The sequence below is a fragment of the Anabrus simplex genome, chromosome 4 (genome assembly GCF_040414725.1).
Source record: "Anabrus simplex isolate iqAnaSimp1 chromosome 4, ASM4041472v1, whole genome shotgun sequence".
NCBI lineage: Eukaryota > Metazoa > Arthropoda > Insecta > Orthoptera > Tettigoniidae > Anabrus > Anabrus simplex.
This window is the reverse complement of record NC_090268.1, coordinates 76558447-76576935: the sequence shown is the minus strand read 5'-3', so window position 1 is coordinate 76576935 and position 18489 is coordinate 76558447. Positions and strand designations below refer to the sequence as shown.

General features: G+C 41.8%; 1 protein-coding gene across 1 annotated transcript in view; it reads right to left on the bottom strand.

The window, feature by feature from the left end:
* Positions 1–3038: 3038 nt before the first annotated feature.
* The window catches only part of LOC136872175 (A disintegrin and metalloproteinase with thrombospondin motifs adt-1-like), a 188654-nt gene continuing 173203 nt past the window's right edge, over positions 3039–18489 (bottom strand). The window contains exons 15-17 of the mRNA XM_067146013.2: positions 11749–11872; positions 9436–9611; positions 3039–3293 (exon numbers count right to left, since the gene is read on the bottom strand). Coding sequence (XP_067002114.1) covers positions 3039–3293; positions 9436–9611; positions 11749–11872 — 555 coding nt within the window. The remainder of the gene's footprint in view (positions 3294–9435; positions 9612–11748; positions 11873–18489) is intronic.

The following is an 18489-nucleotide window of genomic DNA, read 5'->3' as shown; positions in this document are numbered from 1 at the left end:
CTTTATAAAAACGTTGGTATTAAAATGAAACACTTATTTATAGAAAATGTCATAATTTTACTCGTTATAGGTCACTAAACGTGTATGTACAACACACAGTAGTTATGGAAGGCAATAAACACAGAATGCATCTCGCTGTATTAAAGATTAAGAAAGCCATATTCCTACTGCGAGTCGCTTTGAGAGCTTTATTATCAAACGGCAAACACAGGGTCTCTCATATAAACCAAGACCGTCGAAGCGGCATTTTTACTCTCCGATCTGTAAGCTGCAGTATGGGAGGCGCGCGCATTGTTCTTGACCTTGCAAGCAGCCTGCACGTGTTCGACCTGGCAAGCATCAGTCGCCAGTCTGAATCGCAGCTGTTAACATGGCGAGACCGTTATCATTGCAACACCGTATTTTCGTATGTAAAAGTTCTGGTTTCATCTTAGTGATCGTGCGAACAGTCATAACTCTAGCTATTGGTGTGCAGAAAATCCTAATGGTGTTTATGAAGTCCCTCATTATGATAGGAAGATTGGTGTTTGGTATGCCATTAATGCAGGACAAAAAATTGGGCCTATTTTTTTCGAGACGACAGTAAATGCAAAGAGGTACCAAGATGAAATGTTGACACCGTTCTTCCTACAATTAACGGAAGAAGAAAAATCGCGTGGGTGGTCTCAACAAGGTTCAGCCCCTGCTCATACAATAATGTCCTTCTTACACTCTCGGAAAGGTTTGCAGACAGTGATCAGTGCTGGTCGATTTCTCCCTCGTTCTTCAGATCTAACAATATGTGATTTTTACTTATGAGGTAAACTAAAAGAAAAAGTGTATTGAACGAATCCTCACACACTGGAGGAACTGAAAGAAAACATTATGAATGAAATAAAGAACATTACAGCGGCAGAACTCACTCACGTCAGCCAGAATGTGGTTACCAGATAGAATCCCTGTATAACCCAGGAAGAACGACACTTCCAGCATCTTTTATAAGGTAAGATTGTATACACGCTTAAAGCAGGGCGGCCGCACCCGACGTAACTTCGGCTGAGGCAGCTGCCGTAGCGCATAGTACGAAGACCGTGCATTCGGTCTTAGTTTATATGAAAGACCCTGTACTATTGTCTTCAACATGATAGCAGAAATGTAATGATACTACTTCACTTCACTTAATACACTATTCATTAATTGATTAATTGACTATTTAATTAGAGTGTTAGGCTGAATCCAGTGGAGAATAGAGAGTGTACACCATTACTCACTGACGTGAATCGTGCTGAGGGAGAAAGGGCGAGGGAGAGCTGCCTGGAGGAATGGCAAGTTGAGGAGAATCGTTTCAGTAGCTTTGGTAACGAATACAATAATACATTCAAAACCTCATCAAATTGTATATGATTGTACATAACACTACGACAAGATCCAACTCGAGGAGACTATAGAAGTTTTAACATTAAGATACACTTTAATTCATGATTTACCTGGCGTGCGGTTAAGGGCGCGCAGCTGTGAGTTTGCATCCGGGAGATAGTGGGTTCGAACCCCACTGTCGGCAGTCCTAAAGATGGTTTTCCGTGGTTTCCCCATTTTCACACCAGGCAAATGCTGGGACTGTATCCCTTTACTTGTGCCAGGCTCCTCACTTTCATCCATCCTATCCGACCTCCCTTGGTCAACTCTTGTTCTTTTCCGACCCCGAAGGTATTAGAGCACTCGAGGCCTAGAGAGTATTTCATTTTGGAGCCCTTCGAGGCCCTTGCCTTTCTGTGGCCATTACCTTCATTTTTCGAACTGTCGTATCCCTTCCATTTTTCCCCTCTGATTAGAGTTATATAGAGGATAGTTACCTAGCTGTACTGCCTCTTAAAACAATAATCACCACCTCCACCTTAATTAAGGCTACATGCGCTAGCCCTTTCCTATCCCATTTTCGTCATAAGACCTGCCTTTGTCGGTGCGACGTAAAAGCAAATAAAAAAAGAAAAATAATGATTTCATTGCAGTGCCTGACAATACATTTTGCACCTTTGTCGTTTAAAAATATTTAAAAAGTGAACAAAAAAAAGGAAACGTGCTAATTAAAGACCATAAATGAGAATTTTTCACATCGGATAAACATAAAAAACTCTGGGGACATTTTTCTTTATGAAAGCCAAAGGCAGGCATTTATAGCAATTGGAGTAGATAGAGTTTCAGTGCAGTACCATAGCCAGCATCCTGGAGCGCTGTGGCACCCCAACTGATGAGCCCGCTATCACACTGAGGTGAAAGTTATTGAAAAAACCTAAAAACGATCGAATACTTTCAATAGTTGTTAATATGATATTATCATTCGATGAAATTAAATTTTAGGTCCCTACAGGAATTTTTTAATCACGAATTCTGTTTAAAGTTCAGATATGGTAGTTCGTTCCATCTGCCAATGTTATATATCGGTTAAAGCCTCAATATTTTAAATATAATTGAATATTTTACAGTATTTTGTGAGCTTGCTTATATCCGTGAAGGCACTAATTAAAATAGTGCAATGTAAATGTATTTACTAGAAAGACTTGCGCTGGTTAATTCTTCAGTCAGCACTGACAGGAATGAAGAAAATGGAGTAAAATACGCGATAAATATTTGCTACAATTTCAATTAATGTGTGATTCCCACCAATTATGTGAACACGCTCACAAAATCTTCAATGGCTATTTGAATAATTTTGTAGTTCTAAGCTAGGACGATTAACAGACTATCTGAGAGGCACTGCGGAACATGGCTTTCTTATTTTATCATGACATTCCTTCCTTTTCATTAATATCAGATGATGTGATTTACAACAAGATGCAATTTAATTGCCTACTAAAAGAGTTGTCCTACCTAACGTCGAGTATCATAATTATCTTGATACTTCTTGAATGAAGAATTATGGGCAGTTCTTGATTATTCTGTTAAATTCACTGACATTCAACATAATACTGCACAACATACTTATTATTTGAGATCAATTAAATCTTATCACCACACGGCGAAGTTGCTTCTAGACCACTGTCTAAACTGGTGCATCACCTTCACATAAAGTTGTCCTCGTCCTGTTGAAAAACATCGGCGTGAGGCAAATCAATGTAATCCTTGTCAGCCCAGTCTTCATCAGGAGGAGGACGAGTCGAGCCTGGTTTGAGTGTGGTCAACAGGGGACGACCATCTGCTCCCAGACTGAAGTAACGCATCAGTTCGTCCGACAGCGGCAGAAGACGAGGTGGAGCATTCTGAGACAACGGGATATCCCCGATGGAGTAGGGCAAGCTCTTACCTAACCGATAGTTCTGAAAAAGAGAAAAAACATTGTTTTAATAATTATTTATTTATTTATTTATTTATTTATTTATTTATTTATTTATTTATTTATTTATTTATTTATTTATTTTAGTTTACATTTTATGGCCTACTTTGGACCTCTCTAGTCAATTATACAAAGGATTTCTTGATTTCCTATCAACCCAATATTATTTTCATTTTGAGAGATGCTGCCTTCCTTTGCTCTGTTGAAAATACCCTCCCATTAGATCTTTTATTGATCTTGGTTTCTTCCTGGTGTGTGTGTCTTGAAGTATCTTAATTATTTCTGTTTTGTTTTTGAGATAGTTATTGTTATTTGTAGTCTTTAATAGCCTCCTTAATTTCCGTGATCCATTTCATCTTGGTCTTGATATTCCATAATTTTTCATTTATTCTTCTGCTAATTCTGGTGTCAGGTGTTCCATTCAGAACAGTCCAGGTGTTCTGATAAGATGTCCAAAGAATGATATATGTTTTTTCCTAATCGTTCTCAATACCGGTCCAGTTTCCTTACAAACTGTTTTATTTGATGCTATTCTCCATTGTTCATTTAAAAAAAATGCTATTTGTTCGGGGTGTCGACCCATGTGGATCTTTTGCCGCTACTGGCACCATATTATATGAACCTGCGTGTAATTGGAATGGCGGTAGTGTGGAATGTTGTGTGTGAGGAAAGGAAGATTAAGGACGTCACAAACACCCAGTCCCCAGGCCAAGGATATTAATCATTACAATAAAAAACCCTGACCCGGCCGGGAATCGAAGGTGGGGCCGCCGGGTGACAGGCGGACGCGTTGCCCCCTACACCGCGGGGTCGGACAAAAACTCCATTGTTCATTAACTTGATACTGTTTATTTATGCATGTTCTAATTATTATTCTTTTTGTCATAAGTATTTTGTCTGTTTCAGCTGTATTAGCACTTTTAAAAATGGTCTCGTCCGCCTCTGTGGTGTAGTGGTTACTGTGATTAGCTGCCATCCCTGGAGGCCCGGGTTCGATTCCCGGCTCTGCCACAAAATTTGAAAAGTTGTACGAGGGCTGGAAAAGGGCCCACTCAGCTTCGTGAGGTTAACTGAGTAGAGGGGCGTTCGATTCCCTCCTCAGCCATCCTCGAAGTGATTTTCCGTGGTTTCCTACTTCTCCTCCAGGCAAATGTTGGGGTGGTATCTAACTTAAGGTCACGGCGGCTTCCTTCCCCGTTCCTTGTCCAACCCCCACAAGGCCCCTGTTCAGCATAGCAGGTAAGGTCACCTGGGCGAGGTACTTGTCCTCGTCCTCAATTGTATACGCCGATCAAATGTCTTGAGGCGGTAGAGGTGGGTTCCCTCGCTGAGTCTGAGGAAAAGCCAACACTGGAGGGTAAACGGATTAAAGAAGCAAAGCAAAGTCACCTCCGTACAGGCCATGAAGGCCCTTGGAGGAGTGGAAGGTAAAGGCTTCCACCACTGTTAACCTCGGCACGTGATGGAGTAGAATGGTTAGCTCTACGTCCGGCCGCCTTTGCCCCCAGGAATTAACCTGGTACTCATTTTTGGTGTAGGCTGAGTGAACCTCAAGGCCATATGCACCTCCGGAAGTGCAAATCTCGTTTCTTAAATTTTACGACTTCCTGGCGGGGATTCGAACCCAGTCCTTCCGGGCGAACCAGGCACGCCTTTACCGCCTCGGCCAGGCAGCCCCTAAAAGGATGAAATAAATAATAAATTCACCATAGTATGAAAAAAATATATATTGTACGCAACGGCTACTAAAGTGATAAATTTACGTTACTCGTTTTGAAATTCCGCCGGAACTGCATCTCACTCGTAATGTAAAAGATTACTTTCTGTGGCAGTTGTGTAAAGAACTATTCTTGATGGATCTAACAAGGGAAGTTGCATCAGACCAACTGCAACGACATATGGAAGGATGATAAATGAAGACATCATAAAGTTAATGGTAATAGTCATTCTGCCGTAAAATCATGTTTACATACTTAACGAATAAAAACGTGTTGTTGCAGTTTTAAACGCAATGTGGTGTATAGAAGGCATCAAATGCAATGAAACTTTGTCAGGTGAGAATCAAAACATCACTGCAGAACCGAAAACATTAAATTCTGGAGTTAGAAGATACACATGATGCATACAAGAAAACATCAGACGGTGCCGTAGGTCACATCTTTCCTGAAAATTGTGGATGAAACTCCATAAAACTTCAACATTCAAAATGTTAAAATACTTATAGTATACAGTGATAGATTTAGGTTCATAATAACAAACCTGCATAAAAGCAATTTACTCTAGGCCTGCTTATTATTGTGGTGACGAAGTATCCTCCGGTGACAAAATCCCCCCTTAATGACAAAAAACATGATGGTAAAATGTATGCGGTGATCAAAAATCTAAGGACGAAAATTCGATGACGAATAATAATTGTGACGGAATTTCCGGTTTTGAAATTACTTAGACCCACTTATACTGGGGTTGGAACACTAGCACGGAGTGACACTTGTACTGAGCCTTTCACTCTACCTAACAGAACTTAGTCAGAAGTAGGATGGTGACATTTGCACGGAGCCGTGATTTTCATGTACTCCGGTATTAATAGACACGTTCAGTACATCACGTTTTTCTTTGTAATCATGGTAGTGAGTTTAGATGTAATTTATAAGTAACTGTTAATTTTATAAATTGCGGTAGTGAGTTTAGATGTAATTTATAAGTAACTGTTAATTTTATAAATTGCGGTAGTGAGTTTAGATGTAATTTATAAGTAATTGTTAATTTTATAAATTGCGGTAGTGAGTTTAGGTGTAATTTTAATAACTGTCAATTTTTTAAATTATAGATGACATTTAGCTGACTTCGCGCCGTTTCCATCGAACACCACCGAGAGGCACTCTCTTTCCGTCCCCATAGATATATCAGAATCGACCGGGTCTTTTGTAGACTCCATTCTTTTCGGAGGGATGTGGTGTAGTGATTGTTTGGCACTGCTATCTGATGGCAGCGATGTCACAAGGCCATAGCTTCGATATAAGAACTGCCTACTTCTTCATTGTAAATTGTTGAAATCATACTGTCTCTTTACCTTGTACGGCCTTTTGCATTTACTACGCTTCTTCTCACTTCATTCACCGCTTCATCCGGCTTGGAAACATGACTTACCTCGCCTAAAACTGAATTATTTGTTGTCATTCTTCCTTTACATTTACTTTTCTTCAAATCTACGCACCGCCAATAAGTCAGTTGATGTTGCCATTGCTGCTCTCACGTCCCGTACTTATAGACATGATACAGGCTTTTGGGCTTATGCCGTGTCAAGAAAATAAGGTGAAATTCTTTACGTTTCGCGGAGAACTGCGCTTGCGTCATCAGAAGAAAATCTCGACTGTCCACGAGAAAGGCTTCTTGCTTCCCCTAGGTGGTCTCGTTTAACTCCATAGCTGCAGAAGAATTTATCGCCAGTCCAACACGGAACACTCGTTCAGTCTTATTCTCTTCTGATCCCGACGGTAATAGGCTTGCGAGGCCTAGGGAGTCTTTCATTTTCGCGTCCTTTGGGATCCTCCCTTTCCTTTTACTGGTACCTTCATTCTTCCATCGCCTTCTGCTAAGCATAGCAGAAAGCGCTGATTCTTCAGGGAAATTCTTACCACATGTACTTCCTCTAAAAAGTATAATCATCACGACCATCACAGAGCTGACTGAGGGTCGGGAAGTTGCAGGCCTTTCCTCTGTTTCAATTAAGGACAGTCACTGCAGAAAATCCAGTTTTACAAGGATATGTGGTGGAAAAAATCTGATTGGTATTTCATGCGTTGAAGGTTAGGTCAAATGTTCCACCTTTACAATACAAAGATTCTTTATTAACTAAATATTTACATGATTTTTAATTATATCGGGACATGTTTCGTCTACCTTGTAGACATCATCAGCCATAATGAAGTTTATTTAATGTAATGGTATTTCATGTACACTGGGATATTCATTTTTGCATTCCTATCCAGAATTTTGAATTCCTGATAGGTTTAAAGTTCTGACGATTTTTTTTTTTTAAGTTGAAGAATTTCTTCATGGAAATCTCTAGGTATTCAACAAAATATTTCACAATCCACAAGCTTTGTTTCCAGGGATCCTCATGTTCAAGATGGTACTTTTCAAATATCACAATATTCAAGTGTTCTACAATAATTTCGGAGACTGAATCCTGTGAATTGAAATAGTCTGCTTATATAATCTGAGTACGACTGAAAAATTTCATTATTTCATTCTGATAATTATATTAAGCTAGAATTTGAGTTTCTTTTTTGATGATTTGATTTTTCTTATTTAGCTGAGTAGTGAATGTGGTTTATAGACTGCCTTAAGTTTCTCCACCAAGCTAGTTGGGAACGCAGTACAGGTTGTGAAGCAGTAAGCTTTATTTCGGGAATTTGTGGGTTCGGACCCCACCGTTGGCAGCTCGGGAGATAGTTTCCAGTGGGTTCTCGTTTTCACACCATGCAAATGGCGACATGACACCGTATGGCGACATGGGATGATTTTGAAATTATTGAAGATCATTCCCTGTAAGAACCTTGCAACATTGCTGAACAACATGCTATGCAATAGAGCGTTCGAAATACATTTAAACGGCAATAAGAGTAAGCCCTATATACTAAACGATGGTTTACCCCAGGGATCAGTTCTTGCTCCTCTACTATTCAGCATCTATACTGCAGATCTTCCAGAAACTACTTCCCGGAAATTCATATATGCAGATGACATAGCTCTGGCTGCCCAGTCGAGTGACTTCAAAACAGCAGAAATTACACTCACAAAGGATCTCCATAACCTGAACAAATATTTCAGTACTTGGCGACTCAAACCTAACTTGAACAAAACTGAAGTAAGCTGCTTCCACCTAGACAACCAAAAAGCCAACTATGTACCTCAAGTCGAATTAAAAGGCCAAAAACTTAAGTATAACCTATATTCAAAGTATCTGGGCGTCACAATGGATCGGACACTGTCATATAAGCAACATTTCTCTAACACTGCAGCCAAGATAAAAACAAGGAACAACATATTACACAAGCTCAGTGGAACAGGATGGGGAGCAAACGCGACAGTACTACGAACATCAGCTCTTGCCTTGATCTACCCAGTTGCAGAATACTGCTGCCCTGTGTGGCTTAACAGTGTATATACTTCAAAAGTTGATACACAACTGAATGATACCATGAGGACAATATCAGGCACCATCAAATCGACCCCCCTAAAATGGTTACCCGTTTTATCCAACATCCATCCCCCTCACATACGAAGAGAACTGGCTCTAGCAAGAGAATGGCAGAAATGTCGCAGTAACCCTCAACTGCCCTTACATCAGAACTGCAACCCTCAGAAACTGAAGAGATTAAAGTCCAGAAACCCATCATGGAAGTTAGGCGAGAAGCTCCTGGAAACACATTTTGATGCTGATGAGATCTGGCGCGAAGAATGGACCTCTTCAAATCCTGACCACCTGGGTTTAATCCACCATCCTTGTAGAGCTCCTCCTGGTTTCAACTTACCGAGAAGGGAATGGATATCTCTAAACAGAATCAGAACAGACCATGGAAGGTGTAAATTCTGGCTTCACAAGTGGGGAAAATCTGAAGACCCATTCTGCGACTGTGATAATGTGCCTCAGACCATCCAGCACGTTGTTATGGACTGCCCAAAAAGAAGATTCAATGGATCCATTAAAGAATTACGTAGTGCCTCTACAGAAGCAGTGGACTGGCTGAAAAGTCTGGACATTAAGTTTTGAATGCTGACTTGTAAATCACATACTTATTTAAGAAATATGTATTTATATGTACTTATAACGTATCCTTGTTTTGCCATACGAAATAATAATAACCATGCAAATGCTAGGGTTGCATATTAGTTTGGCAGCTTCATTCTCTGACCTAACTATTCCCTATCTACATGAGGATTTAAAGAGTGAAAATTCATGTCCCTGTACTTTCATACAAATCTGGAGGTTCCGGTATCACGATATTTACAAGATCGGTTGCCAGTACCGCCCCCCCCCCCCCTCGCTACGCCACTGGTTTTGCTCCATTTGGAACACAAATTTATGTTATTCGCTTCACAAGTGGTAGAATGTGACTTACCTCAGGAAGACAGTGGTGATGCAGGCAGTAGTAATTCACTTTTCCATCATTATGACACCAAGTTCCGTCTGGGAAATAAGAATCTACGCCCATGTCGTTAAGTTCAATCCGTGGTGTGTAGTAGGACCCTGTGTCCTTACGGCGACAGAACACAGCACATCCCATCCACATTCGAGCTGTAATGAGAGAGACAGTTTGTAACACTATACCTGTTCAAATACACTTTAGCTGTGCCCATGCACTTCGCTAGAGGTGGAAATCGTTATGAGTTGTAACAAGAGTTCAGGGACAAATGCATACTACCAACGGAATGGAATGAATTAGAGTTTCATTACGTAGTTAAATGAAAGGGCAAATGATTCAGATAATATAGATTACTAGCATGTCCCCGCGGCTTCTCCCGCGTTTATTAATTCAACGGCGTTAGATGTTTCTCAACCATTTATTTAAAAGCAAAATAAAAATATAATAATTAACGCACACCGTTTTTACATAAATTGCATGAAATACATGATTTTATTTTTAATTATTTTGTTACTTTACATACGCCAACGGTCGTAGCCGTGTTGAAACACCGGATCCCGCGAGATCTCCGAAGTTAAGCAACATTGGGCGTGGTCAAGATTTGGATGAGTTGCCACGCGCTATTGGTGGGGGGTAAGGGAATGGAGGAGCGGAAAGGAACTGGCCACCCTACCGTACCTAAACTCCGGCTCAGGCATACGTCTGCGGAGGTTCGGACCTGCCTTCGGGCAGAATACACCCTTAAAAAAACTTTACATATTTAAGATACCTGGTTGGAGGATGGTACAAATAATACTAAACCAATATAAAGGATCATAAGAAATAAATAAAACGATTAAAAGCCTCCTCCTTATTATTATTATTATTCTTTTTCTACCGCTTTTGCCACATATGTGGGGTCGCGGGCGCGCACTGTGTCGCACATGCGGATTTGGCCATGTTTTACGGTCGGATGCCCGTCCTAACACCAACTCTATGCGGAGGGATATAATCACTATTACGAGTTTTTGTGGTGATTGGTAGTGTAGTGCGTAGTCTGAATATGAAGAGGAAAGTGTTGGAACAAACACAAACACCCAGTCTCCGAGCCAGAAAAATTAATCAGACGTGATTAAAATCCCCGACACGGCCGGGAATCGAACCCGGGACCCTCTGAACTGAAGGCCTCAACGCTGACCATTCAGACAACAAAACGATTTAAAGTAATATAAATAATTAATGAAAACAGCCTTTATCTGTATAAAGATTCATCTAATAATACGCCTACGTTAAACATTTCAGATCCCTGCATGCCGTAAATTTGGTTGGGCATCGCACACATACAGATCAACACTTCCAAATATTACTGACTGAATGTGGCTCTTCGTGTCGGATAGGGGACATGATGATATGAAAATGGCAGTACAAAATTAGGAGCCTGGCTCAAGTAAGAGGAAGGAATGCTAGACACAGCTAGGGAACTCGTGGTCACCAATCCACGCTCCAGGTTAGAGAGACCCTGGAGATTATTTGGCGCCTCCTACGACGTAAATGTATTCCACCATCGCTACTTACAGGGACACTTCGAACAACGAGGCCATCGGGTATATTAAAAGAAATGCCATTAAAGACAGGAGAATGAAAGACGTGTTAGTATTTGGAAAACCATGCAGCATCGGTATCGGAAGATTACAGGGGATGACCAAGAGAAATTGGGAGGAAGGATAACAAGAAGGGCCAGGTGGTGGTGGTGATGATTATCGTTTTAAGAGGAAGTACAACTGGGCAACCATCCTCTATATAACACTAATCAGAGGGAAAAATGGAAGGGATCCGACACTTCGAAAAATGAAGATATCGGCCAAAGGAAGACAAGGGCCACGAAGGGCGTGAAAATGAAAGACTCCCTAGCCCTCGCAAACCTAATAGCGTCGGGGTCGGAAAATAACAAGAGTTGACCAAGGGAGGTCGGATAGGATAGACGAAAGTGAGGAGCCTGGCACAAGTAAGTGGAAGCAATGCCAGGACTCAGCTGAGGGCCCCGTGGTCGCCAACCCACGCTCCAAAGTTCAGAGCCCCTGGGGCCCCTTTTAGTCGCCTCTTACGACAGGCAGAGGATACCGTGGGTGTTATTCTACCGCCCCCACCCACACGGGGGAGAAGAAGGGCCAGACATAAGTGGACGCAAAGCGCGACTCAGCTGCGATTGTCTCAAAAGGTATGAGTTTCTTAAAAATTGATTTAAATTGATTACACTGTGTTAAAGGTACACAGCAGAAAAAATAAGAATTATTCCAAATAAAAGTTTACCTTCTTCGTGTGGAGCCTGCAAGCCCGACCCTTTAGGGTCCAGTTCCGGTAGCAGTTTGCTGAACTGCTCACAGGCGGTCGTGGCATAATCCTGCGCGCTCTTCCTCTTTTTCTTCTTGCACAACTGTCGATAGATAAAAATAACAAACAATATTACATAATTACCTATGTTTATTGAACTTACTTTTTACACAGTCTGAGCCCCTCCCCTAAGGCAAAAACAAGGAATTGGAATTGGAAAAATCCAAAGAAAAGCAGCTCGATTTGTTCTGGGCGATTTCCGACAAAAGAGTAGTGTTACAAAAATGTTGCAAAGTTTGGGTTGGGAAGAATTGAGAGCAAGAAGAAGAGCTGCTCGACTAAGTCGTATGTTCCGAGCTGTCAGCGGAGAGATGGCGTGGAATGACATTAGTAGACGAATAAGTTTGAATGGCGTTTATAAAAGTAGGAAGGATCACAATATGAAGATAAAGTTGGAATTCAAGAGGGCAAACTGGGGCAAATATTCATTTATAGGAAGGGGAGTTAGGGATTGGAATAATTTACAAAGGGAGACGTTTAATAAATTTCCAATTTCTTTGAAATCATTTAGGAAAAGGCTAGGAAAACAACAGATAGGGAATCTGCCACCTGGTCGACTGCCCTAAATGCAGATCAGTATTGATTGATTGATTGATTGATTGATTGATTGATTGATTGATTGATTGATTGATTGATTGATTGATTGAAGGGGGTGATTCTTCCGGAGGTAGGCCTAAATGTAAATTCTGCACTGAGCCCTTAATCCCCTCGGCTAGTTTAGTAAGAACAAGAAATAGCCAGAGAAATCCCTAGGTACCAAAAAGAAAATCAAGAAAATAAATAGCAGCAGAGACAGGATTTAGAATGTTACTACATTGTTTTAGTAGTATTTCTTGTAATGTTTTCTTTCCATGGAACTGCTTGTTGTATTCTCGTTGTTGTAGTTGTTATTATTATTATTGTTGTTGTTGTTGTTGTTGTTGTTGTTGGGTAATTATGTTTTAATTTTATTGTCACTCATAATGTTAAGCTAGTAGAAAATGAAATGGCGTATGGCTTTTACTGCCGGGAGTGTCCGAGGATATGTTCGGCTCACCAGGTGCAGGTCTTTTAATTTGACTCCCGTAGGCGAGCTGCGCATCGTGATGAGGATGAAATTATGATGACGACGACACGTACACCCAGTCCCCTTGCCAGCGAAATTAACCAATGATGGTTAACATTTCCGACCCTGCCGGGAATCGAACCCCTGTGACCAAAGGCCAGCACGCTAACCATTTAGCCATGGAACCGGACAAGCTAGTAGTAAGCTCAACCTATAGTATTGTAAGCCGTAGTGTTAAACATTGGAAATACTTAAGTTATGTGTGAATTTGTATATGATGATGTTGGTTTTAGAACTGTAAACTAGTAGTATTTTTGTCATATTTCCTTTCCATGGAATTGCTTATTGTACTCTTGTAGTAGGTAGTAAAGTTGTTGTTGTTGTTGTTGTTGTTGTTGTTGTTGTTGGGTAAATATTTTTTAATGTTACCGTACCTACTTTATCACCACACTACTGTAAGTGATCATTGCCACCGGGATATTTCCCAGTTGCGATGTATTTGTTAATAATAATAATAATAATAATAATAATAATAATAATAATAATAATAATAATAATAATAATAATAATAATAATAATATGAGAGGAGCCTCCGTGGCTCAGGCGGCAGAGCGCCGGGCACTCACCGCTGGGTTCCGTGGTTCAAATCCCGGTTACTCCATGTGAGATTTGTGCTGGACAAAGCGGAGGCGGGACAGGTTTTTCTCCGGGTACTCCGGCTTTCCCTCTCATATTTCATTCCAGCAACACTCTCCAATATCATTTCCTTTCATCTGTCAATTCATTAATCATTGCCCCAGAGGAGTGCGACAGGCTTCGGCAGCCGGCACAATGCCTATCCTCGCCGCTAGATAGGGGCTTCATTCATTCCATTTCTAGCCCGGTCGAATGACTGGAAACAGGTTGTGGATTTTCATTTCAACATGAGAACGCAGAGAAAGTAAACGGGGTACTAAATTTTGGGCCACGGAATTCGACCAAGGCCAGTCTGAGAACCAGCTGCAATTGAACCTGCTATTTTCTAAAATGGGAGAGTCTACCTGGGGTAAGACCAGTCTACTAAATGATAAAACCTTAAATGACCTCCATCGAAACATGCAAGACGCCACCAAAAATCAGATGGATGTTAAAATAGAGTATGTGATAGTTTAAGGCATAAAGTCACGAAGCAAAACAAGATTATCCAGGTGTCAAAGGTGAGTCGCCCAATATGTCACAGTTTAAATCTATGAAATACATTGTAATACGCAGCGAAAGCAACGAGGCAAATTAGCAGCTCCATTTTGCTCAACACAAAACTCCCAATCGTCCCAGCAAGGAAAAAGCAAAAAACATCGAGACGAGAGAGAGAGTAAAATCAGGTAGTAATTACTCACTGAAGTAGGAGTAAAATAAATCACCATACTGGACACTGCTGCTCTCTTGCGAAAGATACGTAAAATAGTAGATTTGACAATAAACATAGAATACAAAGGGCGAAATAAGTCTCACTCTCATGAATTCGAGTCCTGACACACAACAAATACCAACTCGCTGGCCGTGGGTTGACACAATTCGTATTCCGATGTGCTGCAGCTCTTTTCAGGCACATCCTCGTATTTAGGTGAGCTGCACGTACTTCGTTAACCACTCAATCTTAATTTCTGGCAGTACTGGGAATTGAACTCAGGCCTCCGAGGACGGTTGCTGACAGCGCTAACCGTTACGCTACGAAGATGTTCTCGCTCCGAGATGCTGCAGCTATTTTCAGGTACCTTTTTGACCACAGATCAGCCCTGCTGCCAATTTTAAATATCTGGCGGTACCAGGAATTGAACCCGTGCCTCCGAGGATGGCCAATAATAGCGCTAACCTTTGCACTGTGGAGGTGGAATATAACAAAGCCAAGATATGTAATCTTATTCAATACCGTTTTTTGTAATACAGTAAAACTATGGCAGCAATTACGCATCCAGTCCTGCATCTCATGACGCTAGAGCAACTCTCAGTCTTTAGTAACACTCATAAAGTCATAACATACGCAGTTTAAGAGTTTGAACAGTAGAGTATACGAGACCTTCACGCACAGCAATCTGACGACAGACTGTTGATGAGCGCGCCTCGTGTAGCAGGGTCTACGTTAGATTGGGCGAGAAACATGGTCAAGCAGCGTGGCGGTGGCTTCTGCGTACCTAACACGATGCACGTTCTCCTCTTTGATAACCTATAATTATTAACAGTGTACTAGACTATACTCTTTAGCCTACAATCCTCCTTATCATCGCTCTAGTCACATCCCTGGGTTTTGCCATAGAGGAGATAATCATTCTGCATTAAAAGATGCTGGTAATATGTAAGGAAACAATCACAATCTCAGTGTCTTTGAAAACGAGTTATGTTCTATAAGTATGCTTCTCAGGAACTCATATTTGATGAACTATGAAATATCGATCATGATGGGATTCTGAGCTGAATCCGCCCCTTTAAAGTTATACCTGTCAGCCTTTAGTAACACTCACTGAATTCTCCGTAAGACACACACGACTTACTTCATTCCTCTTTGTGATAAGCAGCCACTATCTTCATCCCGTGTCAATTGAAACAAGCTAAAGCAAACGTGTTGCTCTACGTAACTGTTGATATAGTGATCGTAGCCACGGAAATTGCCTGCTGCCATTTCTTGATGGATACAGTACTTTTGTAACCATCTCTTGGCACAGGCCAGAGTAAAGTGTAGCTTTCACCGAAGTCCCAGTCAACATCCACGGCTGTCACAATATGGAAGCTGCTGGGGTATGGGTGGTGCTGAGTAATGACATTCAGAGCACGACTAGTGCATCTGAGTGTTATGAAAGGTGTTACTCATAGGGTCAGTCCTGCTGTAATAGCACTTTCTGACCCAGTGAGGAAAGCAATGGCAAACTACCTCACTCCTCGTCTTGCCTAGTACGCCTCATTTTGGTGCTGCCATTGGTTTTTGCGGTTTCCTTATAACCGCATAACTTTTGGTGGTGCTATTTGAGGATCCAACCAGCCTCTGGGCTGATGACCTAACAGACAGACAGCCACGGAAACTCCAGTTTTACGTGGAATCTGAACCACAGGAAAGCGATTTTCATTTCAAAAATCCCAAATTCATTGGTCGAGATTCAAACCGAGGCCCCCTTGGTCAAAAGCCAGTGACGATACAATTCTATTACCACGTCCCTAAAACTGGAACTTTTTTTAAATGATAGTACGTATGTATGTACAGAAAATGAATAGCACCTTAGCCGAGAGTTCCTCTTACTCATCATTTGCAAGGAACTTAGAGTACAGGGCGAGTTGGCCGTGAGGTTAGGGGCGCGCAGCTGTGAGCTTGCATACAGGAGATAGTAGGTTCCAGCCCCACTGCCGGCAGCCCTGAAGATGGTTTTCCGTGGTTTCCCACTTTCACACCAGGCAAATACTGGGACTGTACCTTTATTAAGGCGACGCCCGCTTCCTTCCCACTCCTAAGCCTTTCCTATCCCATCATCTCTATAAGACCTATCAATAATAATAATAATGTTATTTGCTTTACGTCCCACAAACTACATTTTTATGGTGCGGAAATTTAGTCCCGCAGGAGTTCTTTTACGTGCCAGTAAATCTACCGACACGAGGCTGACGTATTTGAGTACCTTCAAATACCACTGGACTGAGCCAAGATCTAATAATAATAATGTTATTTGTTTTACGTCCCACCAACTACTCTTTTACGGTTTTCGGAGACGCCGAGGTGCCGGAATTTAGTCCCGCAGGAGTTCTTTTACGTGCCAGTAAATCTACCGACACGAGGCTGACGTATTTGAGCATCTTCAAATACCACCGGACTGAGCCAGGATCGAACCTGCCAAGTTGGGGTCAGAAGGCCAGCGCCTTAACCGTCTGAGCCACTCAGCCCGGTGTATGACCTACCTGTGTCGGTGCGACGTGAAACAAATTCTAAAAGTACGGTACGACTGCAATAAATTCTAACTAATTCAACACAAGAAAGTAATTAATTTACCCATCATGAATTTTATTATCCGCCTCTGTGTTGTAGTGGTTAGTGTGATTAGCTGCCACCCCCGGAGGCCCAGGTTCAGTTACCGGCTCTGCCACGAAATTTGAAAAGTGATACGAGGGCTGGACTGGAACGGGGTCCACTCAGCCTCGGGAGGTCAACTGAGTAGAGGTGGGTTCGATTCCCACCTCAGCCATCCTGGAAGTGGTTTTCCGTGGTTTCCCACTTCTCCTCGAGGCAAATGCCGCGATGGTACCTAACTTAAGGCCACGACCGCTTCCTTCCATCTTATTTGTTTATCCCTTCCAATCTTCCCATCCCCCCCCCCCGCAAGGCCCCTGTTCAGCAGAGCAGGTAAGGCCGCCTGGGCGAGGTACTGGTCATCCTCCCCAGCTGTATCCCCCAACACAGAGTCTGAAGCTCCAGGACACTACCCTTGAGGCACTACAGGTGGGATCCCTCGCTGAGTCCGAGGGGAAAACTGACCCTGGAGGGTAAACAGAAGAAGAAGAAGAAGAAGACGAATTTTATTAACATAATGAAAAATGTTCGTCCGACGAAAATAAATCCTTTCATTAAGAATTTCAGTCTGGCATTTTACCCATCTGTTCGCTGTTATACACACGTATGGCCTGCTGTATATCCCGCTATTCTGAACGTACCCATAGATATTCTGGGTATTAACGATAGAGGAATCATGTGGACTGAGGACTAGCTTCCTTCTCACCAGCCGAGAGGCTGGTTTGATCCTCAAATAGCATCACAGAAGGTTATGTGTTTATAAGGAATATCCAAAACCCGATGGCGGTGCTATAACGAGGCGTACTGCATGAAGGGAGTGAGGTGGTTTGCCATTGCCTTCCTGGTGGTGGTGGCGATTATCATTTTAAGAGGAAGTTCAACTGGGAAACCACCCTTTCTTAATACTAATCAGAATGATCATGGAAGAGTCCCACACTTTGAAGAATGATGATGATGATTTTTTAAGGGCCTAACCGCTAGGTCATCGGCCTCAAATGGTACGAGGTACATCGAAATGAAACGATAATTAAAACTTCGAAATGTATCCACTGACTAAAATATAAAACAAATGATGATGAAAAAAATGCCTTCTTCTCTGACATGATGCTTATTAAAAAAAGGGATCCAAATTCCAGGCCACCGGCCCCTCATATTAGTACTAATCACTGGCAAAGCAGAACAATGGTGTTCCTCCTATAGAGGTACTAATGGTACTACTCTCAGACAACGTAGACCCATGGCGTTCCTCACATTGTGGTATTAATCACGGACAAAAGGCAAACCCGTGGTGTTCCTCACATAGTGGTACTAATCACAGTCAACGTAGACCCGCGGTGTTCTTCATGTAGTGGCATTACTCATAGGAAATGCAGACCCATTCTGAACACAGGGGAACCGACACATTCCAGAGCAGCGTATGCAAGACCATGTACAATAATATCAGACCTTAATAAAAAAAACCACAAAAACAATATGGCCGACGCATCGGTTCAATGCAAACACGCCTGTGATACGTAAACATAACCTTTTGATTATCGTACTGAATTGCTAAGCTGTCAATAATAACGAACAGAATACTTTACTTTGG